General features: G+C 50.7%; 1 protein-coding gene across 6 annotated transcripts in view; it reads right to left on the bottom strand.

Moving 5' to 3' along the window:
* The window catches only part of CDH22 (cadherin 22), an 80667-nt gene extending 54213 nt beyond the window's left edge, over positions 1–26454 (bottom strand). The window contains exon 1 of one of the 6 annotated variants that reach the window (XM_083801875.1): positions 26064–26454. In XM_083801875.1, the coding sequence (XP_083658001.1) occupies positions 26064–26327 (264 nt within the window). In that variant the 5' untranslated portion in view covers positions 26328–26454. Of the gene's footprint in view, positions 1–219; positions 236–16895; positions 17700–18160; positions 20065–26063 lie in introns of those variants that run through there. The other 5 variants (XM_083801876.1, XM_083801879.1, XM_083801880.1 and 2 more) reach the window with 5 other exon arrangements.
* Positions 26455–27340: the final 886 nt, after the last annotated feature.

Raw genomic sequence — 27340 nt, 5'->3', positions numbered from 1 at the left:
CCCCCCCCACTGCCCCTGCACCCTCAGTCAGTACCCCTTCCCCCCAAAAAAACAAACCTCCCAGGTGCCCCACAGCAGTGCCTGGCCCTGCAATCCCTGCCGGGCCTGCAGGGCCGACAGGCGGGGGTGGGTGTGGGGAGCAAGCAGCAGATCTCTCATTGCTGCAGATGCTTGCTCCAGCAGGGACCAAGAAGGTCCAGCTCCGAGAGTGCCTCTCACCATGCTGCCCCGTTCGCCAAGGAGGCACGAGCTCTCCTGCCAGCCAGGCCTCACCGCTGCTGCTGCTGCACAGAGCCAGAGCTCACCAGGGCTGCGTGCAAAGGCACAGCTTGCTCTGAGGGATGCCAGCACCTGATGGTGGGACGTGCTGGCTGTCCTGCCCCCTCCACCAGTCTCGTGTTCCTGACACCTCACTTCTGCACCTGCAGGCTAGGAGAAAAGCACCTGTTCAAGGGCTCACCACCTGGCTGACAGTAAAGAAAACATTTTTTAAGAAAGGGTTCTACAGTAAGTTTCAAGCCACACTTGAGATACCAAGGATAGTGACATGAGACCTGGGGCCAAGGGTAAACTGCATTCGACAAGCAACTAAGCTCACTGGAAGCTCAATGGGGAGAGGGGGATAGGTATACAGCATCCGTCTCTCCCTCTACCAACACCCTGAGGTTCCTGAGATTCCACCAGAGCTCTGCAACACCAGCCACAGCCAGAATTGCTCGTGAAGCATGCGCACCTTCACTACTTTTGCAGAGACTCTCCTGTCATCTCTTACTCTAAATAGCAGAGGGAAAAGAGGAGGGACTATCCTGGACCATGTGCACGAGGCAGTAGATAGGCGTCTGCTCCCTAGAGAAGGGCAACTGGGCAGCTGCCTGGACCATGCTCTGCGCAGCCCCCTGCATGACTCTAAACAGCCCTAGCAGTTCAGAGCAGGGAAAACTAGCAAATATTGCCTTAGCCCTTCCTTGCACTTGCCATTCCCCTGTTGTGACCGCAGCTACAGGGCAAATTCTCAAAGCATCCAACAAGCTGCACTACTCGTTCTGCATTTCCTTGTCTGGGCAAACACTGAGAAGCACAGGGCATTTGACCTGAGGAAGTGCCTGACACCATTCAGTACTGCCTATCAATGGCTCACATGTAGTGTGTCATGCAACGCGCACAGATATATTCACACACAAGGGCTCACACTCATACTTCATCACATGCACAGCTGAGAGCACTCATGTACACAGTCACTCCTTTTTGTCCATATTTGTGCCTTGTTTGGGTGGACACATGCCAGTTCTCCCTCAACATACGCATGCTGTATTCTGTGCACACATGCGCATATCTCACACATGCAAGCCCTGTGTGCTTCATGCTTCAAGGAGCACAGAGTCTCCAGTGTATTTCTTTGTTAGGAATCATGGTGCAGAAGTACTAACATTCCTTCCCACCCCTCTCCCCTGATGGGCAGTTTCTTATTAAGACATCTTCATACCAACTACATAAGGTTGTTGGCAACGGCAAAGCTCCCTCTTGCAGTCAGGCCTCCCCACGCAGGAGCAATTCTTGCCACTGCTCCAGAAGGGCCAGTTACACTTGCCAATACAGGGGCAAAAATCCCTATAATCAAACATGAGAAAATATTTAACATGGCAGACTACATATAGGGGAGTAGGATGACTTGTATACAGATGGACTGGCTTGTTCCTTCCCACTGTTATAAGTGTGTTAGGGTAAAGCAACTGCACCTTTCATGTATCAAACACAGATGCAAAAGTCCCTACTCTAGAGCTGCCCCACCTGCATCACACGTCAGAGCAGGAGATTCACATTGACAATAACAGGACACATACAAAACTGTTTAATCATTCTTGCATGGATATATAGAAGATACATAAAACAAGATACAGAGCATCGCTGCCACAAACAGTCTCTCTCCAATTTCTCACATCTGGGAAATTTATAGCTATTTTAGAGTGAGTTCCCCAGATAGTGAGAGATGTCAATAAACTGAATAGCACAAGTCGTGCCAGAGCAAGAGCTTCAAGCCAGCATCCAGGGCATACAATAAGTTTGGGAAGAACCCCCTACCCAGCATCTCTGCCCCTGCTACTCCGCAGTACTTTTGCAGGCAGTGCTTCCAGATGTGTCCAAAGTCCCTGTACAAGTACATTGTACCTGATAAATGCAGATGCCAGAAACAGAACTTAACAAATAGCCCATTTGTCCATGTCCTCAAGGTCTACTACATAAGCAGAGCCTTAGGGAGAAGCAGTCACCAGCTGTAGACATCTCCTGCTGCCTGCCGTGAGGCCCTCTCTTTCCTTGCCATCCAGGCTGCTCCATAAAGCCCTGTCAGAAGCCTTACAGGGCAGCAATGCCACCCACTACCAGACAGAACAGTTCTGCAATTACTGAAGACCTCCTGAGCCTGCGGCAAAGCTGAAGGAAAGCCAGCACAACGGTGAAGTGCAGGCATGATAAGTAACATTAGCCAGCAGGCAGCACCAACGCTGGCTCAGTGAGGGCGGTAGGAGCCACCCCTGTTCCTCTCACCACGCCATTCCACACCGTGACCTGACTACCCGAGCCATACAACAGAGACTAGCCCTGTATGCGTGCAGGGATGGCATTGCACTGCCACCGTGCATTTTCTTTCAGCCTCACCAGAGTTACAACGCATAAATGGAAGCAACTAAATCCAAAACACTGTCAATAAACCAGTAAAAGCAGCAATTTGAATGCACACACTAAAGCAAAGCAGAGAAGCGTACGCAAGGGCAAAAGGCGCCGCAGTAGGCGAGCACAGCTCCAGCGGGGCCACTCCCCAGTTGGCGGAGGAGCTGGCCCACAGTTCCCAAGGCAACTTGCTCAGCCCTGTTGCATCTCAGCACTCTGCCGAGCTGCGACTGCCATGGAGAGGAGCATCCCGCTGAGCGCGCATGGGCTGGGCTGCCGTTGCTGTGGGAACCACAACCTTGTGTTTTGAGTCCCAGCCATTATGCTGCTTGTTACATTTAACAGATTTCTCATCTTACTGCTATGCCTGAGCTAATGTGGTTTGCTAGGGGCTGTCTCATATTGCCGAAGTTCAGCTACATTCAGCTGAGCTGTTTGCAGGCTCTTCCTATGGGTTGCGACAGACACGGCGCATCCCAGTCTCTCTCAATGCACCTGCCAAGTACTTGGGTCCCAGATTCTACCCAGCCCAATGCACGCTCCAGATCTTGATACTCAGAGCCACCTAGAAACAGACACAGAGACACATCTCTGGCTAGGCTCAATGCCACAAACTAGATTCTTCTCCACCCATAAATTCTCAGCCTATTTCTCTTCTGTCAAAGCTTCAGTCACAGCTAGGGTCAGCGTTGAGTCACTTTTCAGCATGCACACCTTTCTTTCTGACTGGCACATCACAGAGCTCTTCCAGAGGCAAAGAACCCAGATCCCCAAGCCCTGCTTGTGTATTTGTTGCAGCAGGATTCAAGGTACCCCCACAGCACCACAGAAAGTTCTGAGCACAGCATTTATTTCCTCACACTATTCAAGAACGTTCACCAACAGCTGGAAGTGCCACTTCTCGCTGCCACACGTGAGCAGCAGAGCCATAAATAACTAAGTGGGAGCTGCTGCAGCCAGACTCAGCCCCCAGCACAGCATCCTGAGCAGACAGCAGCCCACAGCTGCAGGTGCACAGCACACATGCACCCACATGGCCGCACGCCTGGGCTCTTGCTGTGCCAGGCAGGCTTTCATGCACGCAGCAAAGCACTAGGCTCTCGCACCACCCTGAGATGCCCTCCCTCCTGCTGCTGCTGCTCTGTCATCCCCGCTTCCCAATTATCAGCACAGCTCCCCCTCTCCTCCCCGCAAGAGCTTGTGCAGTTTGTCGGTGTGTATTTGGCACAGTCGTACTGTACATCATGTTGACAGTAGAAATTACATCCTGAGCTTATGTTTTACACTCTGCACTGTCAGAACTCACCGCAGCCCAGTGATCAGGACAAATTGAATAGCATCCCGTCCGTGTCAATATTTATTTCATTTTACAAATGCAGCCTGATGCAGGGGAAAGAAGGCAGGGGAAGGGGAAGACACTGGCAGGCAATAGCAGATGAAAGCAGCACTGCCTGATGCATCACAGCCCTGCAGTGTGCTGTAACATTGCTCAACACGGCTGCAGTCCCAGAGCTGGGGGAGTGGTGCTACACTAGCCCAGAGCCTGCCATTCTGGCCAGAAGCCACTTAGTGCCCTGGGAGCTCACAGCACTCCCCATGCCTGCAGCCATGTTGAAAGGTCTGACACACCAGCATCGTTCCTGAGACAAGCCCTTACAATCATCAGAAAACACAGAGCCCACCATCAGCTCTGAAGGATGCAGCAAGGCAGGAGAGCTTTTGCATGCCTGGAGGCACTCAGCTCCGCAACGCCCTGTGGCAGAGCATCACCTGCCTGTGACAGTGCCAGGCCTGCTCCAGTGGACATGAGGAAGCAATGGCTACGGCAGGAAGGTGGCTGGTCAGAAACGACAGCTCAGCCCCAGTCCCCTGGAGCACAGACATGGCCTTCAAGGCTCGGTTAGCCAGGGGCTGGACTCATTCAAACAGGGCATCAGCTACCCAGCTCCAGCGAGCCCACAAACACTGAAGGGGCAAACCACAGCACCGCAGGAACAGCCTGCAGGATGGCTGGCTGCTGCTTCTAGCACAGGCATGTGGACACCCAACCTCACTGCTGGAGACTGGGAGCCTGTGGACTCTCATGCTGCCAACATCTCCTCATGCTCTGCTCCCCACTGGCTTCCAAAGGGCAGAGCAGGCAAGGACAAAGGCACTGGGGAAGAGCTGCAGCATTCCTGCATCCCAGTCTTGTTAGTCTGGAGCTAGTACCTCGGTAGTCACGAGGAAGCCACATTGGTCTAGCACTGCTCCATCAGCTTTGGCACTAAGTATAGCTGCCACACAGGGAAAGTGGATAGAAGAGCATGGGAAGACACAAGGAGAAGGATGGAGATAGATGTAGAGCACAAACGCAGCCTTGCCAGCAGTTCACAGTGATGCTTCCAGCAGGCAGGACTACAGCACCTTTGCAGACAACCCAGGACAGGAGTCAGAGAGACAAAAGTTCCTGCTAGGCTCCCCAGCAACCAGCCAGACGTGCATCAGCATTGGAGTGGCAAGAAGAGTACAGCTTCACACTGACAGCTTCTTTCCCAAGTACATAAGCCCAGCTGGAAACCCCCTCCAAAGAGGGGGGCAGACCTCCAGTACCAAGCAGACCTCTCCATTCTCTGCCCAACACCTCCTGAATCAAATGTGCATTTACCCAGGAGCTCAGCAGGCCAGCCTGAAGGGCAGCTCTGCCATCTCCTGCACACAGCAACGACGGCAGAGAGCAGGGAGCCCAGCACCACACACACTCACCAGCTGTTTCAGCCACGAGGGAAGAGCTGAGGCCTCCTGCAAACATAAGCACAACAGCTCTGGGGCCCACACTAGTGCCAGCTCAGAGTCAGCATCCCTGGCCACACGGAGCCCCACCTGCCTCACACCTTGAGCATGGGTGGCATGCCAGTCCAGCCTCAGACAATTCTCTGGGATACGGGACAGCAAAAAGCCTGCCATTACTTTACCAGCAATTTTTTTTCTCACACTGCCTGCAGTGCAGCACACAGCGTGTAACTGTGCCTCCTCCTGTTAAACAGGATTCAAATCCACTTAATGCTCCCTTTCCTGGGAAAAGGAACAGGCTGGCTAGTGCATACTTCCACTATCTGATGCATGGAGGCAATACAAGCACGGCAAGGCTGCTACAAAGCTTTAAGATGGTTCATAATCTCCAGGCCTAGGGCTAAGACATGAACTTGGGCTCTCTGGAGCTCACTTTCTGTACTGGATATTGTAAGACAAGATGAGTTTTTTTTTTTTTAAAAAAAACTTTTATGAACTTCTCTTCAAAATCCAGAGAAGAGGGAGGAGGCAGTCTTGCCAGACATGTGATGCTGTCAACTCCAGAGCAGGCCACATGGGCACACATCAAAAATGTATACAAGTGCCCGACATCCCCCACACTGCCTCTGATAACAATGCACCTCAGTACCACACCCACTGTGGACCACTGCACCATGCCCAAGCACCCATCTATGTGCCCTTATCTTCCCACAGCTCCTTCTTAGCATCCGAGAGGCATTTTAAAAGTACCCCTTTGGGCTGGACAACAGAATAGTCACAACACCCGTCAGCTTCAGCCCTACAGATTTGGAGATTTACAGATTTACGGATTTTCAGCCCTATCAGCTCTGCAGATTTAATATACTATGGACCAACATCACCACCATCCCCTCTGCACCATTACAGCCACCATAAATAAGTGTTTTTGGCTGGAATACATCATTTTGCCTCACAAATTCCATAAGTGACATCAACACTAGCGACAGAAAAGGTGCAGAATGCCCACTCACATCAAGAGCAGTTACGATCATAGCCACTGCACTGCAAGTTCCCATTCCATAGCAGATTCCATCAGTGACACAGCACTTAAGGTCCAATACTTTGGTGAAACAAAGCTGGACATCCTGTCTGAATAATGTGGTACCAGGGAGAGCAACTGCAGGCTAGACAGGTTGCCACCACTGCAAGCTCTGGAACCCCCCCTCACAGCATCCCCTCTGCTGAAATTCATGCACAAGGCACACTCTAATTCGGTGCCCTTTCCATAATCTCAACACATTTACCAATCAAGTAATATAGAAATGGCTGGAGATATTGATCTGAATGGCACTGTGAGTAAAAATGCTGAAGATAAGTGGCCAAGAGATTCAAAACTGTAACTGTAGAGGCTTTTGAAAGAGGATATTTAAATTACTTTTATTTTTGCTTACACAGCGAAAGGCCTTTGTAACCACAGCTACCAGATAAACTTATCCCAAGTGCAGGTCCAGACTTTGCAAAGCAATGTTTGATAGCAAGCTGCCTTTCAGCAAGTCTTCTGTCCTGATCCAGAGCACATGAAACAGGCAGATAATGATATAATGTCACCCCAGCCACAGCTTTGACAACAGGGAAGAAAGCCCATTATACTTAGTGAAAATTTAGCCGTGCTTGTTCTTGAAGTAAATCTCTTGGCTTCCTCCTTCTGTTTCCTTGGAATTATTCTCCCAGGGGACTTCTTCCTCTGCTTTTCTTCCCAGGTGAACTTGCACACACTTCAGGTAAAGCTCTTTTTCCAGAGGAATTTCTACTTACACAATGCTCAGGACCGTATGACTAAACACCCATTTTCTCCCTTCTTTTTAAGTTGCTTTAAGTTTAATTATTGTCCCCTCTGATGCTGCCTTTTGAAATTCCAATAAAATGGCGCAGCAACTGTCAGAGCAGGACCTATTCATGACCTTTTGACTTCTCATGCTCAGTCACTTTCTGCTATCAGACACACTGGGAGGAACAGTATTTGTTAAATGCTTGCTCTCATGCATGCAGTCTTTGGGAAAAAAAAAAAGTTTTTTTCAAAGTTCAGGAGATTATTTCCTCTACATCTTCTTCGGTCCAAGTTTCAAAGAAATTTTAATTACAAAGAAAATCTCAAAGTCTGCCTTAGGGAAGAGGGTTTTACAGCCATAACGGTCTCGCTCTGCAGCGATTCTTTTCCAAAACGGAATTTTCATGCCTTGTCTACGTGAATACAATGCTTTTAATTTGCCTTTAAAAACAAACTCAGAGGAGGAGAAAGCACAGACAACTTCCTCTTGCCCTGACTACATACACAATTCGCTCTTCCCAGGCCTGAGAGAAACCACCTCTAAGCCAAGAATGAAAAGAAGGTGTGGAGCGGCTCTGCGCCCAACGCACCCGCAGCCCAGCTGCCGCACTGAGCAGAGCAAGCTGCACCCGCCAGTTCCCAAGGGCAAGGAGCCAGCTCTGACTAACCAGGCAGAGTGGTCAGTCTCCAAAACAAATTGCTGTCCCAGCTGAGCAGGCAAAAGCTCTGCCTCTGGCTGCCAAGGAGGCAGGTTGGATGGGAGAAACCATAGCACCCAGAGAGTATTGCTGTCCACATCCAGAGCCTAGAAACTGCCTGACCCTGGGAACGGCAGCCACTGCCCCCAAAGCCCTAGAGCACACCAGGTGCTCCCTGTGCCCCATTCAGCACGGGTACTGCAAGTGCTTGCACTGCCCATCTGTTACACGCAGCTCTGCTAACCCCCACCAGTCACCCCACTCCCTGGACCTTCCCACCGCTCCCCGCGGGATCCTGCTTGCTGCAGTCACGCACACAACACCTAGCATAGGTTCCGAAGAGAGCAGTCAGAGGTGTTTCCCTCCCTCATCCCAGAGAGGAGGTCTCCCCCACCTCACAAATCCCCAGTCAGCTCCAGCAGCAGCAGCCTCTGACACCAGAGCAACAACACAGCCCCAACAGGCCCTGCCTCCACATCCCTCTGCCAGTTCAATGCAGTGCTAAAGCCTGAGCCTAGAGCAGCTCGGGGAGCACCCATCAGCACCAGCACAGCTGGGCTGTCGTTACTGTAACACACATGCATTGGCATAGAGCACAACCCATGTAGCGGACACTGCTGCTGCTGCCACCCTGCCAAGCGTCACGTATCTCTGATCCAACGGGAGAGAGAAGGCTGATCCCAAAGGATGATTCAGGGAATCACAGGCCAGGCACTCTTTCCTGTGAACCTGACTAACTGCCTGAAGTACTAACAAAAAAGCAAAACAAAGCACTTGAGCACTCAGCGATGACAGGGCACAACTACTCTTTCCTTTGCATAGCAAAGCTGTGTGCTAGGACCCACTGATTTGCTGCAGAAGAGAAAGGAAACACAACGTATCTGTTCAGGTTCTCAAAGGCTGGTAGAGCAGGATCATTAGCAGAGGCAGCAGAAGAATCAGTTCTCAAGGGCTGAGTGCAGACAAAACCAAGAGGGTAAACACAAAAACAAACAACCAATAAAAAAAAAAAGGACATGTCCCATTGCCACAAGCCCAGATCTGACAAAGATTGAAAGTGAAAAACAAGCAATGAGTTCAATCATGATCTGCCAGAAAATGCCAAGGGGGCCCATGTAGGAAGCAAAATCCATAAAAGACATGAGATTATATCCTAGCCAAGGCTATTGCAAGAAACTTGTGAAGGGCAGCACTGAGCCAGGGGACTGGCCAAACAGCAATTGACAGCCAGTGCCAAATTGGCATTGGCATTATCACCCAGGTGTAGCTGAAAGTACAAGGAGACACCATCCCTAGCTGGGCAAGACGAGGTGACATTGCTGATCCTGCAATGCCTGCCTGTAGCACTGGACATCAACTCAGCCACCACGCTTCCTGCACATCCCTGCCCTCGGCATGCCACCAAAGGCAGAAAGGGCATCAGGGATCCTTTGCATCCACAGACCAAGGAGGAGTGGTGCTAGCTACTGGGAAAACACCTGCAGCCACTGGCAGCATCTCTGTAACAGCTGCTGGAGTGGACTACGTTCCACCATGGGGAGAAAGCTTCAGAGGTCAGCACAGGTCTTTGATTTTAGGATCTGGATCTTAGACACATCTGAAATTTATCCCCTAACAAATGCCCTGTACAGAGTCGGAGTTGCATTCCCATCTTTTATGACCCACTGCACTTCATGAGGAGCCAGCAGTGCTCCCATACAGCAGGGCAGAGAACAGCCCCAAGCCTCCATTGCCACCACCAGAGCTGATCTCCCAAGCACAGTCCAAAGACATATAGAAACCACCTTCACTCCCCTCACCTCAGGTGAGAGTGGTTTCTATCAGCATCACTACACCCCACTTACGGCCACTCCTTCAGCCCCTGTAAGCCAGCAGAAGTGATGAGAAAGTAACGGCACAAGCACTGGGCTGCCTGAAGCAGGGTGAGTGGAATCAAGGCTGACAGACCAGACAAGTGGGCATCTGGATAGGAGTTAAAGGACAGATTAAAATAAAAGACACAAAATGGAATTCTTAGACTTTGAAAAATGTGGAAGGAATTGGGTTCTTTTAATCAAATGTTTGGCAGATGTATGAATTATTTATCACTCAATATTGTGTGCTTAAATAGAAAATTGAAGATGTTCACAGCTTTCTTGTCTGCAACTCTCTACCTCCCCTGCAAGTCCCCCCAAATTCCTACAGAGAATAACAAGTGGGTATTATTGAACCAGAAGGGTTCAAAGCAGCTTCCTTCAATTTACTGCTTGGGGTCTGAGGTCAGGCTCAGACTCAATACTCTAGTTAAATAAATACTATGGCAGGTACCCATCACTCTCAGGAAGGTCTTGCTGCTGATCATTCTTCTTCCCTATATATTTTAATACTTTTGGCAATTTTGTTCCTGGAAATCTCTCAGTCTTTATGATAGGAGACATGATCTCTCTTTCTAGTGTGTATGAGACAAGGGAAGTGTCTTCCTTCAGCAGCATGTTGCCCTTCCTAAGATAAGACCACGGTCATCGTAGCATCCACATGGAAGTTAGGAAGTCACAGGGAGAGAACAAGGGCAGTGAAAAGCAGAACAAGTCTTGGGGGATTTGCACCACAGGTCTCACACCTGCACCTTTAACAGTGCTTTCTGCCAGTATAACAGGACAATTAAGTCATTCACAGCCTAAATCAGAAGCAGACGCTGACGTTCTGTTGCTGATACCTCCGGCCAAAAGCAGCCTGTGAAGATGCAAGGGACTTCCTCAGCACCTCAGGACAAGCTCCGCAGCAGTAAACAGCTGTCAGGAAGGTGGAAGAATGAGAGTAATTAGTCTCTTCAATGCCAATTTCAGCCTGATCTTTCACACTTAAGAAAAGTGTTCCAATGCTTTTCTTATTTTCGGAGGAGCTCATTAAATAAGAATTAGAAACAAGATAGTAGAACAGATAAGAAAATTGTTTCTGCAACAATAACATGCCAAAATCCACTGCTCTGCATCTGCACTCCTCAGCCTCCTGATCTACCAGACCTGCCCCTGGAACATCCACGCCCAGCTGGGCTGACAGCACCACACCACCATGGGTCACTCCAAACTGCACTGCCATTGCCATCAAACCACCACCACCTGAGCAGTGCTGTCTTGCCTAAACACAGGCTTTGCTGGTATGTTGAAGAGGCAGCTCCAGGCCTAAACTTTTCTGCTCTCCAGAAATTACTGAGAAACCACAATGGGGAAAGAGAAGGAATCTTGGTACCACAGAAGTTGAGGAACCTGAAGTTGAACATTGTACAGTCTTATACCCCAAACAGGAAGCAAATATGCTTTGTTAAGAGACAGCACTGCTCAGAAAAATCCACTGCAGTTGGCAGATAACCCTGGTAGCTGGGTCTAATACATGAGAAGCACGTATTAGCTATCAGGACCGGAAAAGTAAATCTGAGAGTTGGCTTCTCCAAGAAGGAGGAGGAGTTCCAGTGGGAACTGAGCCACCACAGTTGCCCACCACAGAGCAACTGGAGCCCTCTGAGATCCCTCAGGTTGCACTTCAAGCAGAACCAGGCCAGTAACAAGGTGTTCCTGACAAGGGCCACGAGAGCCTCACAGACTCCAAAGGGACTCTGAATTGCCACCCAGGACTCATTCAAAGCAAAGCCCACCTCACCCTCAAAAACACAGCTAGGAGGAATTTGACCCTCTTGTTGGGGACCTACAAGCTGGAGCAAATGGGCCAGGTCTCTAAGCAGGCAATCCTCACAGCACACTGCTCACTGGTAAATAAAGGCTTTCTCCAATCTATAACAGACTAAAAGGTTACTACCTCCATGTAAGCAACGTACAGACAACAGCAATAGGCTAAATTTTGCATTCAGTCATTAATGATAGATGTATTATTTATTTGGAATCATTGCTTCATTCTCTGAATTACTTCACCACTACCAGCTTCTGAGGATGTGCACCACTTGGAGTAAGACCCTTTCCAGAGTAACATCAGCTGCAACTGCCAGCCCCACAGCTCGGCAGGATAAGTGCTATTTCACTTCCCCGGGAAAAAGAAGCAAGATTAGCCAAAGGCTGTTCACTGCATGCAGATACCACAAGGTCACATACACTCTGGATAGATGACATTTGGCACTCCTGCACGCTGTCAGATGTTCAGAGGGAGCTAGTAAAACCACTTATTGGCCCCCAAAAGCTCACTTGCCAGATTCAGAAAAGACTGACACAGCTCCCTCTTGCATTCCACTCCCCACCCAAGCCCTACTTGCACCCATAACTCAACTTCTCTGCTGCAAGAAGACGGAAACATCAGGAGGTTATGCCAAATCCATTGGCCAGGTCAGCACTGGCCCAGCAGGTCTTGGTGACGCTGGGGGCTAGCGTCCCAGAGAAGAGAGAGCACGCGGGAACCAGCCTGCTGTGGAGCAGTGGCCCCTTCTGCCCAACACTGCCACAGCCCTGGACTTTTCCTCTCCACCCCTCCAGGCACACAAAGGTAGAGGTGCCCCAATACCACCACTGTGTAAACAACAGCAGGCAATGAACAGAAATGACAAAAGCCCTCTCCTTGGAGGAACCAGTCCCACAGGCATGAGGCTGAGTCAGGAAGGAAACGTGGTCACACTACAGACCCACGCACAAAAAAAATCACACTAATGCAAAACCAGAAGCTTTTAGCATCCTGTCCAGTAAAATCAAATTTTTATATCCTTCCATGCCCAATAAATTCTGTTCACAAAGAACAAGGGGAAAAAAAAGGAAATAAAAGCCTTGATAAATGCTAGAAGAGCAGGGAGCTCACACCGACTCCCAGCCCAGCGTAGCTCCTGGATAATCTAGGCAATAGTTTATTTTTCTCTCCAGTATCATTTTCCCAGCTTGATCTCTACTGTCGCAGTATGATGGTTTCACCCCATTAGCCTTGCTTAAAAAAGTGATCCCAGGACTGTGAGTGTTATTGCCCACATAAATCAGGAGGCTTTGAATACGGAGCACCTTTAAATAAACAGCTGATGGAAGTGAAGTTCCGGGATCATTATTAATAGCTTTTCATTTCTGTGTCCGCTGTGCTGTGACATTCTTTCCCAGCAGAAAGCCTCCGCTTCCTATCCCCAGTACATCTGATCCCATGAGTCCTCCAGTCAGAATGAATGACTGTACCTTTTTGTTAATTGCATAGCCCGTTCCACAAACTGAATACTAATATTAACTAGCAAGAGGAGGAGAGTTCACAGAGCGGGAGCAAGAGGACAGTTTGAAGACAGGCACGCCAGCCCCACTGCCTTCCCCTGCGCACAGGGGTGAGAAGCGCTCAGCCTCTTGCTTCCCTCTAAGCAAGGGAAGATCCTAGCACTTCCAACACACACCAGTAAACCCCACAACAGGTCACAAGAGCCCACTCCATTTCCAGATAGTCTGCCTGGGGAGCATGCCCTACCTACACTGGCAGGAACACTAAGGTTGCCCTGCTCCACCACACTTTGCACATGCCCCTCCAAACAGAATGACACCTTTTGCTCTCCTCATTGCATGCAGCTCCTGGCCAAGGCCAAAGGGACACAGACCCATGGAGAGGCAGCCACTTCAGAACAGTCCTGTCAGCACTTACAGGTACAAAGACTTCACCTTTCCGGACCCATCCGTCTCTTTCTACTAGCATGACTTGTCTAGGGAGGAATCACTCACTCTCCTCCCTCCGCCTTCAGCAATTAGGGGGCTCTCAGACAGCTGCAGGCAGATGCACAGCAGCACAGGGCTGGTGGGAATTCTAATTGCCACAGACAGATCTGAGGTCAGCAACAGCAACTGGAGAAAGGCAAATCACCCACTCCCTTCTCTCAGGTTGATGAGCATGGGATGGACTAGAGACCTCATCAAGAGGTCTTGGCCACCTGCTCTGTAAGCAGACTGCTTTGCTGTCTGCTGCCAGCACTGGCATACACATTCCTACTCCAGATTCCTGAAACCTTCAGGCGTAGGACCCATGCAGAGTTACCAATGCCACTACATCAGCAAGTGACATCATGGCCCAGGCCCTGTGGTTCAGAAGGGAGACCAAGTTTCTCATCTGAAGAGTGTTCAGGCTGTCTAAGCCACTTTGCCCAAAGAAAGGCGAAGAGTGACGTGCTGTTTCCTGATTTCAGAGTCCTTTCCTAGCTTGAGTCTAAATCATTGATATATCATGATGGACTAGCTCAGCAGCGCCATTACTTCTGAGAAATCAGCAGGAATACCTTGGGTTTCTGGTTATGATTCAGCAAAACAGATACAGTACTAGCCTTCCCTCTGCAAGGAACTCTGACAATTTTGTCAGGGGAAAAATAAAATTTGATTCCTCCACCACCCTTTCCAGCATTGTATTTGCAGACTGTGGACCAACATCCAGCAGTCACATAGGACACTTCTGTAGAGGAGGTATAGTGGGCACCACATATACAAAACAAGACAGCCACAGCGTGTCACTAGAAATGCTGCTTTCCATCTGCCAGACTTCAGCATCCCATTGAAGTATCAGCTCTCAGCAGAGGCCAAATGTGCAAATTGCACTTGAAAAGGTGAACATTTCTGAAAGCTCAACACATGTGAACACAGCAGATTAGAACAGAATCCACAAGTAACTTCAGTTTTATGTCACTACCAAACCAACGTCACAATGAGGAAGGAACAAAATGGAAGCTCTGGGAACAACCACTCTGCTCAGCACAAGTGATAAAGGGAGATTAATTGGCCAATTCATCAAACAGGCATAAGGGTTCAGGGCTTTAGTGTTGAACTCCATCAAACAGGAGACCTGCATCTTCACTTCTGACATTCCAGAACAGACACAGTGTGGGGTTTTGCACAGGTCAAATTTCACAATCAAACCCTTCGCCTCTGCCAGTCCTGGCAACAGTGAGACTATGGGAATCTGCTCTCTCCAGCACACAGGCTTTGAAGGGTCTTTCCTGATGTGTCTGCACAAAGCAGAGACCTTGAGGCCTTGTATGTAGGTTCTAATGTTATTATTATCAAAAGAAATAAAGAAGGACATGGTGAGGTGAGAAGCAGCAAAGCAGCCCAGGGAACAAAGGGAGAAAGAGAAAGACATTACAGTACCAATGGGGAAGACAGAAAAGCAAATGGACAAAGTGCATGTGAAAGAATAGACCCAAGGAGAGATATGCATACACGTGAGCAGGCAGGATCATGTTGGAACACGTGAGTATACATGCACTCAGGAGGGGGCACAGAAACCCACGTGGGCAGATGCAATTATTTGCACTCTAAGTCCTTTCAGACCTACTGCGGATTAGTAGCCTTGCACCGCTTCGGCAAGGGTCCTCCCCTGGAGCTGGTGATAGAGCTTCCCCCCTGCGCATATACGGGATGCCTGCAACCCACTTTGCCCCATCCAGCACACATCCCAATAGCCACCCTGTACCAGTGACAGAAAAAATCTTCACAGCCAAAAAACAGGAAAAGCTGACTGTGTACCCCTACCAGGAGTACCCCTACCAAAAGCCCTCCCCAAAGCAGTGACATGCTTGAAATGGGGAGTACTACCAGCATACATGTATGCAGACACTCCTGCTTGCCGACATGCAGACTTGGCTTTCTCTGACTTCGTTATTCTCACACACTGTGTTTGCATCCTGCTGTCTTTATCATTACATCGCAGACCCTTGCTCACTCTCTCCCCCCTTATTCCCTTAGCTGTTTCACTTCCTCCTCCTTCTCCACACTCCTCTTCAGCTTGTTTGACGACAGTCGTGGTAGAAATCATGCACAAAGCCCCCAAGCCCCTAGTTTGTGCCTAAACAGGAATAGGGACACCCAGAGCCCAGCATCTCCAGCACAAGCAGTCAGATGCAAAAGTACTGAAATCCTGAATTACACCCCCAGCCTCCTCACTGGCAGGGCAGCATGAAAAGCTGAAAAGTCCTTGACTCTGTGTAAGCGCTGCTCTGCAACAACTAAGAGCATCAGTGTGTTATCACCACTATTTTCATCGAAAACCCAAAACACAGCATCCTTTGAGTCTCTATGAAGAAAATTAATTCCATCACAGCCAAAACCATGATACACCCCTACACCAGCCATGCTGCACTGCTCTCCTGCACACACAGGAGAATAGTAGTCCCCAAACCACCATCACTCCTAATACAAGAGGAGGTAAGCATAAAACTCTGTAAAATCTGGCTGAAGTCAACTAGGAGCACTACAACACAGAAAAATGTGCTTGTGTTCTCCTCTCCAAATAACAACCTTTCTCAGGTTGCTGGGCTGGCAGCAGCCTCAGACGGAGTTTTGGGAATCGAAAGCCAAGCAGAGTCCAGACAAAAGGCATTCTCCTCCATGGAGGAGCTGGGAGCTGTACATGTCTCCTGCCACCCTTCCCTCCCATCAGATCTAATGGTGAATTGACACCAATATTCACACCTGAATGTGAAGTAGCTGTGATTCAAGAATAAAGCAATTAGTCACAGCTGCCTTGAGCAGCACCAATACTACACTTTCAAGAGGTTCAGGACTGAACCAGATACAAACACTAGATCTGTCCGGTTCTCAGCTCCCTATGGTGGGGCACACCAAAAGCACTGGCTCACAAGTCAATTTTCCTCATCTTGGTGCACAGAGAGACAGACAGACCTCAAAAACAGAAACATAAAACTTTATAAACTTATCAAACACTTTACCTAACAGATAGTAAAGGAGAAAGAAAAACTATCATTGCTCTTTCTAAATATACTTGGGAGGCACCAGATAGAAAAAAAGATAAGTCTTAGTACCAGCCTTTGAGCACTTACAAGGAAAATGCACATGCCGCCTTGTGGAAGCCAGGATGAGGCAGCACATCCCACCCCTGCTTAAGCCCAACTCTGCTGTGCTTTAAAACAAAGGCCCTCCAGCCTAGTTCTTCACAGTGCCTCCCTCTCATTTCTATTTTTCAGCAGACAGCTTTTAACAACCAGGACAGCTCTTGGCATAAGCAATACAGACCTTAGCTGCAGGATTTCCTGGTTCTGGGACAGCAGAAGGTTCAGAAAAGACCTCCTCAGCAGCATCAAGCTGGACTGAATTCTGTGCCCAGGAACTGAAGAGAGAGATTCAGCAGTGGCCACAGACCCCTGACAGTGGTCACAGGTCAGATACTATCCATCCCAGCTCCACCACTGTGATCAACTGAGGCTAATTTGCAACAGCTGAGGTAGCAACTCACTGCATGCATGCTGCCCTGCTCTGAGGCTTGTTTTCCGGTGCTCAGTTTTCTCCCAATTTGTTAATCACAACAGAAATGTGACTGACAGCATCACAGGCAGTGGCATGCCTTTGCCTTCAGATCCCCATGGCAGAGGCTGTATCTCCCACAGGTATAAGAAGGGCTCCTTGGCAAAGGTCACCAAGCAACTTCCTACAGTGCAGGCACCCCAAAATAGTATGCAATAAAAGTGTTTGAGTCCCAAAACACACTGCAGCATCACCACTGGCCATGTTCACTGCCAGAGCAGAAGAAGACAGATCAACCCCGTTTCCAGTGCATTAACCAGAAAGCAGCAGCCATGTCACAGTATGAATTTGCAATTGTTCTTGTACAATGCTTTGAGCCTCTCAGTCCTGTAGTCAGAGCTTGCATCTGTTGTGGAGCAGCTCAGCACCACCAGCTCATCCAGCTGTAGTCACCTTCCAGTGCAGCACCCACCACCCATATCTGTACTTCACCAAAACGCATGGGCACTCTGGATGAAAAACCAGGTCCAGCTTGAACTGATGGTTCCAGCATCCTTCGCAATCAGACATGAGTCCCCCCCATTCCACAAAAATGTTAACAGCTTTTTGAAATTCCATAAATGCTCACCTCTGGTTGCTACCCCACTTGGGGATGGTTCAGTGCTTGCATTTCACTTCACGCCTTGACCACTTTGTGGTACCAAGGAAGGAAGCAGCTTTGTCTGCCAGCACAGCACCCAGGACTAGGCAGGACTAACAATGTCAGACTTCACAACCCCAGATCCAGCTCATAAACTTTTGTCTGCCCTTGCTAAACCCTTGCCAAGTCCCAGACAAGGCAAAGTAAGGCCTTATCTACTCCTGCAGGGTCAGCCACAGTCCCTGGTGGCTCGCAGTTGCAGTCCTAGTGCAGTAGGTGTGTGTGGAGTGCCTACAGCACATCCAGCTGAGGTACCAGCATCAATGCCATCTGTACCTGCCATGAAGGCTGTTTATGCCTTGCACAGCCCCCAGAAACTGTGCCAGATCAAACCTACCCAAAGGTTTACCTGATCCAAACTCAGGTGGCGACACAGAGAGGAGAGATCTGGGGACGGCACGGGCACTTCCCAGCCTCAGCAAGCCATTGCCCAGTGGAGGATCCTGCTCCTAATCTCATCTCTCGCAGCACCTTTCAAATTAATTCGTTAATTGGCGTGTCAGGCTGTGCATACGAAAGGAGGATGCATGGCTCCCTCTGCCGGCACGCGGCGCCCCACGCCCTCTCTTCCCCAAAAGCCGAGGAAGCGCCGGCCCGGACCCGATCGCCCCCGGCCGCGGGCCCGGCGGCCCCTCGGGGGTCCCAGGGGGCTCCGGCACCCTGCCTTCGGGCTGCGCTGCCGGAGCTGGAGTTCTGTCCTGGAAATAGCGTGCCCCAGGGGAACAGCCGAGGAGGGCCCCTGCAAAGGGGTGTTCGGCTGACCTGTAGAAGTTTGAGCAGGGATGTAACTTCCTAAGGACTCTGCTGATGCTCAGCTATTGCTACCTGCCTGCTATCAAAAGGTTCTGCTGTATTTCACAAGTGTGAAACCAGCCAAGCTCTGAGAGTTGGCAACATCCAGCTCCTGAAGGAACCACTCACCTGTATGTCCTCGACCTTCCAGACTCCAGCAACGGGAGAGAATGCCCTCTCCCACACACACAGCAGTCACCAACAGCCATGCGTCTTTCCAAGACCGTGACAAGAGGGAAGAGAAAGTATTGTCACACTTCAAAAAAGGAATAGCAAAAATCCAAAAGAATCCAAGGCCAGGGGTAACTCTAGAGTTTGGTTGCTGAGGATGAGGGGGTGGTAGCATCCTGTATCAGAATATAAATCCAATTTGCTCACGCTTGGTACGTGCCCATCTCAGATTGTGCCTCTCTAAAAAGGATGACAAGGTGCTGGCTGGGGAGAGGAGGAGGTGCTCAGTTTAGGAGCCACTTTTAATGACAAGGATTACTGGAGAAACAGCATTTTGGGGATTTCAGATTCCAGGAAGCAGATGCAGCATGAGCAGAGGGAGATAATCCCAGTGTGACAGAGATGCAAGGAAGTAGGACCAGGAGAGGCAGTGCAGCATCCCCACGCACACAGAAACCACATGTTGGACCCTGTGAATCCCCGTCTCAGGGAACAACCTCCCCATAGCCATACCCACAGCCAAAAGAAGTGGACAGAACAAGGGCCTGGCCCAGGACTCCCAGCACCTTTTCTGTCCTGGGATGGCCAGACCACGAGGGTTTCCATGCCTCTGGAGCAGCCAAACCCTCAGCTGTCCCTTCCTAACCCTGGCCAATGTGGGGACTCAGTCCCAAAGGAGACGTCTCAGGAGCCTCCTGCCCCCAAGCCTGCCAACTGATAGCAACAGTCCCTGCCCAGCTCGCAGCCCACCAGCAACCAGCCAGCAAGCAGGCAGACAGGGGAATCCAGGCTCTTCTGGGAAGGCAGAAGGGGGGCACTGAGCGGACAGGAGGGAAGAGACACAAGATGCTTCCCCCCACAGAACCCAACTGCAGGGCTTTGCAGGTGGGCACGAGGCCCTCGGAGCTCGCATCAGCTGGCGTCTGCGTGTGCCCAGCTCCTGAAAGCAAAGCCACAAGGAAGGGCAGCAGGGGGCAAGAAAGGACTGGGGACAGATAGGGCTCCCACAGGAGCCGTACCAAGCTCCCAGGTGCTGCAGCACAGAGCACCACAGGTCAGGGCTTTCCCTGCTGTCCATCGCACAGGGGAAGGGCCACATCCTGTGAGGTAGCAGGTGCAGTTGGCCAGATAGAATGAGCCTCTCCTGCTGTGCTGATACCAGGACTGTATCACACATTCCTCTTCTAACTCAGTTTTGCAGTCAAAATCTCAAGGAAATGGTAGCTTTCCAAAGCAGTGTTTAAATCCTATACTTGTTCATGCAGCTGCTGTTTCCAAATGTCCCACATCCTTGTCTTGCAGGGTATATACACCTTTCTGTATCCATGCGCACACCACTGTGTGTCTGTGCCCCTTTTTGTGCAGGGGCTTCTGCTAAAGGGAGTTGGCTGTTTTTGAGACTCTCTATTTATTGCCCAGGATGTTTCTATGGAGACTCCCATCATTGGCTGCAAAAGGCTTCTGGCCATCAGCAGCTTCAGGTGAGGGCCTCAAGCTTCACATCACCAGCAGTTGTTATTGCTATCAGCTACAGCTAGTTAGGAAAAAATTAACAAAACCCCACCTGATGTAGCAATGGTGAGTGACGTAATGTTGCAAGTAGAGAGGAGTGGTCCTGCATTTGTTTTCCTTCATTGTCCTCTGGAGTACTGTAGCAGGGAAGAGCAGAAAAGAGGGATGGGGGTGTCTGGACAAAAGGGAGCTGGACAAACAGTTTAGCTTTTGTGATTCCTTGAAGTATTTCCTAGTGAGCAAGTTTTGCACAACTGCTGTAGCCTTGGAGCACAGGGCCACTTCACCCTGTATAATGGCTGGCTCTGACACACTGCTCCCCAAGCCAGGGCCAGGATGTTTCCAGTTCTGTTCGGTGAGCACCTGGCTAAATGCTTCTACAGAGCAGCCGCAGACTTGTGGCTGTTGCTGACAAGCACCAGGCCCAGCATCACCTCCATTGTACCCACAGCTTCCTTCCATTATCAGCCAGTCATTGCCAAATTCAGCACGGGGGACAGGCAAGGCTGTTCACCATATGTACAGCAGACCCTGCACACAACAGTTTGACAATAGTGTTAAGAGGCACTTTGCCCAGAATATCAGTCCTGCAGTGTGTGAACTAAGCCACAGATCTCTTACAAGTGATCCCAAATTAGAAGGTGAAGTACAGAGCACAGTCAAAACTAAATGAGCTCTGCTGGGCTTATTTTCCTCATCTCCTTGCTGGCACTGCCACAGCCAATGTGAGGGACAAGAAAATGAGTAAAAGCAGGGCAGGAGTAAGGGGCACAGCATGCAGAGAGAGAGTGAGGACACAAGGGCAGATTTCTCACAGGCAAAAGAAGCAGGACAGGACTGTGAATCCAGAGAAGTGCTGCCTCTTTTTGAAAAAACGTCATTAGCTTTAAATTAATTTTATAGCCTTCACTTGTGCTTAGTGAGCTATCCTAAGACCGGGCACCCAGGAGAAAGGAGACACTTTCTGGAAAGCACCTTGATTTTCAGCACTGCTAGTAGGTTTAGCAGTAGTGATCCAGTCCAAACCTAGCCCTTGGGTTGCAGTGCGGATGGACCAGCTTTGGGATAGCTGCCTTTCCTGTGCAGCCAGGGCTGAGCTATCCCAGTCTCAGGAGGAAAAACGCAGGGGTCACACTTTAGCAGGGTCTGTCCTCCACTTTTTGTTCAAAGAAGCCTTATAGGATCTCTGGGGAAGACTGCCTGACAGCACCAGGGCTGCCTCTCTCCCCATCTGATACCACTGTGCTCACCCACCACCACAGCAGCTCTCCACACTACCACGAGGCAGAGGGGCACTGGCAGAGCAGGCACTCCAAAACCTGAAGTTTGGAGATAAAAGACGAGCCCAATCCACTGAGGCACAGGCAGCCCCAGACCAACATTTGCATTCTGAACAGCCTCCTCATGCTCCCAGCTTCCAGTAGTGTCATCTGTCCCAGTTTGACTTACATGCACCAGGCAACATTAACAGCAAAGGGAGCTCTGCTGCAGCAGCAGCAGGCTCCACGTCCAGCTGCCAGCTCCCACGTGTTAATGACCATGGTGTCCCACAGGCCCTCAGAGGAAGGTTCTATAATGCTATCAAAGAGCTGGAGACATCCATTTGCAGGGAGAACTCAAACCACAATGCAAGGGGATCACAGGAACAACATCACAAAGACCCACAGCTTCCACAGTTGAAGAGAGAACCTACACCCTCTGTAGGCATCCCAGTCAGCCTTGTGGGATTGGTGAAGGCAAATATTGCTGAAAAAGACATCCAGACATTGCACCACAGAACCCACAAAAAAGTGCCATCCAACAGCCCTTCTCCAACAGGATAACACAGAACTATCTCCTCTCAACCACAGCACAAATAGGAGAAGGAGAAGGAGAAGGAGAAGGAGAAGGAGAAGGGGAGAAGGAGAAGGAGAAGGAGAAAAGGAGAAGGAGAAGGAGAAGGAGAAGGAGAAGGAGAAGGAGAAGGAGAAGGAGAAGGAGAAGGAGAAGGAGAAGGAAGGAAGGAGAAGGAAGGAAGGAAAGGAAAGGAAACAGAGCCAGAGTAAGGTAAAGTCTGGACTAGTCTCTGGACACAGGGTTGTTGTAAAGGATAAGACTAAAAATAAGTGGAATGTGCTGTATTCCTTTTACAAGCTTTGCAAATAAAATGCCAACAATAAATGCAAAAAGAATTGTGATTCTGGTGGAAGGGTCTCTGCAGTGGCTACTAGTGGGATGAGAGGGTCTCTTGCTGCCCTTCCACAGCTCTCTAAAGTGGAAACCAACACTCAAACAGGATGTAGCTGCAGACACAGGCGTCCCTTAGAGCTGAGCAGGTAGCGGGCACCCAGCTCATGCCAAGTGAATGGGTGGGTCCCAATCCAAATCCCTGAAATGAGCTCTCCATACCGCAGGTCTGCACAAGATCAGGGGAAGATGACAGGCAGCACTCTGCTGACCAAACCCTCCCAGGAATACTCAGCTCTTTTGCTGGGGTGGAGCAGGGGCTGTGCTTTACGAGCAACACGGCTCACAGGGACAAGCAGGCATGCAAAGACAGAGCCCTGCACATGCTAGATTAGCCCAATGCAAGGGGCAGAGCTGTGCGCCCCTGCCTACAGCCCAGGGCACAGCCACACAGACATCACCAAGGACAAGGTAACATGGGGGGAGCCCTCTGGATGGAGCGCAGAAGCTGGCAGGTGCCAAGGGTGCAGGGCAGGATACTCTTGGGGCTACAAGCAGGGTCCAAGGCAAAACTGGTAACATCCCTCCTCGTCAGTCACCCTTCTCTGTAATGGACATGCCGCAGAATAAAGTGGTGGTAGAGACAAAAGTGATCCCGGGAACAGCAAGGTGCTGTACACCATTTCCACCTACTACCTCAGGCAAGGAATCTTGTTGGGACTCACACCCACCAAATTTCTACATGCAAATTTACAAAAAAGCGGATCATTCAAAATGGGCTGTGCCTCAGGACATACGTGGACTTATCTGCAGAGAAGCGTCATTCCTTGTAAACCTAAATACAGTTGCATAACCACATGGTTAAAAGATATTGACACATTCATACATGGTTGTATTCTACATGCAAATGCTGCTTAGTGACCTGATGGCAAAAGAAAACAAGCATCACCACACTATTTCTTCTTCAATGTGTTTTACTTTAGTCTTCAAATACGGGCTTTCAGAATATAAAAATAATTATTTGAAAATTATGTAATTATATTTCAAAGGAATAATGTCAGATTGAATCCATCTAAAGTTCAGTTTTGTTTCAAAGCTTTTATGAACAATCTAATCCTTCTAATAAAATAAAGTCCATGGGTAGCAAAAGGGATTGCAAACAAACATTCTCCCACTGTCTTTGTAACCAAATTTTGCTACCATGGGCTAGTGCTGAAGAACATGAAAGTAAAAATTGCTAGGAAAAAAGCCTGATATCTTAATATCATTGTAAAAGTGAAAGGAAAAAAAGTCTCATAAGACAACATACACAAAATATACAGCAAATTATGCCCCCATTCTGAGGATCCTTACACATGAGCAAGGAACTATGAATTTTTAGATGTTATTACATTTTAAATCATGAAAATATCATGCTATTTGATAAAGAGCTAGGAAAAATAGAATTATACATTATTTTTAACCTAACAGTCTTTTTTTTTTTTTTTTTTTTTTTTTTTGGAGACCTGCTAGCTTCTTTTTAAAAAGAGTTTTAAAATTGACCTTGTTTCAGTAGCCACTTTTCTGTTCTAGGTATGAAATCACTGTATCATATCATAAGGTGTCAATGCACCAAAAAGCAAAGTTGTTTTTTTTTTCTTTTGATAGGAACAAAGCTGGTTCTTTTTTGCCTATGAAACAGCACATACCATTTTCTTTCACAAGCCCACCAAGTTCGATGTTATATTATTCAGCAACCAGCATTTCACAGAGTCCAAGTCCTACTTACTCTGACCCCCCCACCTCACTGGAGCAGAGAGATGTACGCAATATAAAAGTCAGTATAGAATCTGGGCCAGCTTATTCAGATTTTAGTAGACTCTACCTTGTGCTACTCTCAGGGTCCTGTCAACATTTTCAGGGATTTCATCAATGAACAGCAGAACCACCTTTTGGCCTTGAACACAAGTAAACACAGTATCAATACATAAAAACCGTTTCAGACTCTTGTTTCCATTTTCCCCTGCTATGTGATACCCAAAGCCAGAGAAGCAATTTATTCTCAGCCTTTGAAAACTGATGTGCCAGGATCATGATCTCCAACCCTGATAAGTGTTCACTGCACATACTCCTTACCCAGTGCTCATGAAAAAAGGTGGCCAGCATTCACCAGCCTTGTAAGGGAAAACCTGGCAAAGCCTGGTCTCTGAGCTGGGCAAAAGATCTGCCAGTGCTGAGTCTGTGGGCTTCAGCCGTTGTCTGAAACTTATGTCCTCTAAAGGGATAGAAACAGGTCCCAAAGTAACAGTCATCACCTGAGATTTCCTTGGTGGCATGCAAGACTATAGTACCGGCTGTTGCTGGAACGTATGGTATTTTAACAGCATAGTACTGAGCCAGCAGCAGGGACAGAGGGAGGCACATCTCATTCCTCAAGCCATGCAAACAAGCTCTGGAGAACCAGAGCTTTGGTGGAACCATTCTTCTTAGCCATCTCAGGTCCAAAGCCTTCCCTGAGATGCATTGTGCTGTCTTAGGAAGTTATGTCTGAACTCTGAGCCTGCCTCTCCTTGCTGCTATCTACACCATCATCCCTGTAACTGGTATTGTTCATGCATAAAATGAGGTTAGACGAAAAGACAGCACAGATCTCCCCAGATTGTACAACTGAATGTTACAGATGTCAGAAATCAAACAAAAGGAGAACGGAGGCATCTACTCTATCTTTCCTTCCCCTGCTGGCACAGAGAGTGACTGTGGGAGCCTGGCTGCCACAGGATGTGCTCCTAGGACGCTCGGCAAGAAGCATTTGGTGCTGGCAGCTCTGGGCCTGGGCAAAACGCTGTGGAGGAGCAGACGTGGCTGCAGCACTTGCCCCAAGAAGGCCTGTGCACAGCCGTTTGGGAAACGTTTAAATTAGGAAAGTGCCAGTTTTAGCACAGTTATTTTTAATTTGTTGTTAGAAAAAAAAAACGGGGCTCCGCAAAGAGAGGTGTTACCCTGCCTGCTAAAAGGACTTGGGCAGGACTCCTCAAGCATCTCAGCTGCACGTTCACACACATCTCTGAGCAAAGCCTCTGTGGAAACTAGCATGGAGGGCTCGGTCTCACTAAGAAAAAATGTGGAGATCGTTCTTGGGTAGGAAGGAGCCCAGAGAGGCCGTTTTAAGATACCGCCGGTTTGAAAAAAAGAGCTGCAGCGCTTTAAGCTCCCGAGCCCTTTATCGAAAGGTACGCTGAGCCACGCAGCTGACCGAGCCGGTGCCACAGCCCTGGGTGCCACGCGTTAACCACCCCGGCAGGGACGCCCCAAGGCGCGTAAGATCCACGGCTTCGCCCGCCCTCCGAAGCCGAAGCCAACGCTGCCGTCCCAGCGCGAGCCCCGGGGCAGCGCCGGGGTGCCGGCGCCGAGCGGCCCGAGGTGGCGGACCCCCGGCCGCAGCCCGCGGTCCCGGGCCGCCGGGGGCAGGGCCGAGCCCGCACTCACCTGCGGGGAGCGCCCGCCGCAGCCCCGCCGAGCGGCACCAAAGTTTGCGGCGCGGCGAGGGACGGGGAAGTTGGGCGCCCCCGCGGTGCCCGCCCCGCCGCCCGCAGAGCCCCGCCGCCCGCGCCCGCTCTTACCTGGGGCGGCGGCCGCGGCGGCCCCCCCGCGCGGGGCGCTCGGCCTCCCGCGGCATCCTGCGCGGCGGCGGCGGCGGCGGCGGCGCGTCCCCCCGGCACGGAGCGGCTCCCCGGCAGCCCCGCGCGGAGCGGAGCGCAGCCTCGGCTCCGCGGGCGGCACGGAGCCCCGACCCGCGGCGGCGGCGAGCGGAGCCGGCTGCCGGCACCGGGCGGGCGCGGCGCGAGGCGGGGCGCGGGCGGCGGGGTGCGTGGCGGGGGATGCATGTGCGGCGAGAGCCGCCTTCCTCCCCCTCGCTTCCCTCGCTCCTTCCTTCCCTCCTTCCCCGCCGGCCCTGCCCAGCCCAGCCTCTGCTGGAGACTCTGAGAATGCAGCGCCGGGTCCCCGCCCGGGACCGGCCCCGGGGTCCCGCCCCGAGGACCGGCGCGCTCCTCGCCTCGGGAACCTGCCCCGGCTGCCCCAAGGACCCACCCCTGCGCTCGGGGCCGGCCTTTTCCCGGCCCTGGGCACCAGCCGCCACCCCCACGGGGTGCCGCGGCCCTCGGGGGGGCTGGGGGACGCCGCCCGGACCGCGCGCCCGTGCCCCCACCCCGCGGCCCCGGCAGCCCTGGGACCTCAGCCGCGGGCACCCGCATTGCCTCCGCCGACCCCAGTACTGTGCCTGCCGGTGGTGTCGGGAGAGACTGGGGCCATCCCCAGGGGCAGGGGGCGAGCCGCGGTGCCCGGGGCACGGGGCTGACTTTGCCTCCCCGGGCTCCAGCCAGGCCCCACCGCACTCCAATGCCTGGCAGCGCTTGCGTCTGAGAACACAGAAACTTGGTGCATGGGAGCATAGCAGTGAACACCAGGGGATCCAGCAGGTCAGGGTGACCCCAGCCCACACTTCCCCAGCCCTTGAACGAGGCCAGATCCCTATGGCCCAGTGGCAGCTTGGAGAGGTGCTCTGACAGGGGCTCTGCTGGGGCTGGAGCTGGCAAATTCCCCCCTGATATGTACCTGGGCAGCCCTGGCAGCTGGCATCCTCAGCACCCACCTTACGTCTCAGGTGCCCCCTCCAGAGCCCTGCCCAAAGCGTGGCAGGCAGCACCCAGGCTCAGCAGCACTCTGGCGTCATGGGGGGTAGGAACGTCTGCACTGCTCGGTGCCTGCAGTGGGAACCCATGTGCCAGCAGGATCCACAGTGGGGTGCCAAGTTTATAGGCCACTCTGGGCATTATTAGGACAGGCAGAAAGTGGAAGCAGGTGAAAAGATCAAGGCTGGTGAGACTGCAATATCATT

This window comes from Anser anser (assembly GCF_964211835.1).
Source record: "Anser anser genome assembly, chromosome: 16".
In the NCBI taxonomy this organism is placed as follows: Eukaryota; Metazoa; Chordata; class Aves; order Anseriformes; family Anatidae; genus Anser; species Anser anser.
Note: the sequence above shows the minus strand (reverse complement) of the source record. Positions and strands in the feature narration are given on the sequence as shown.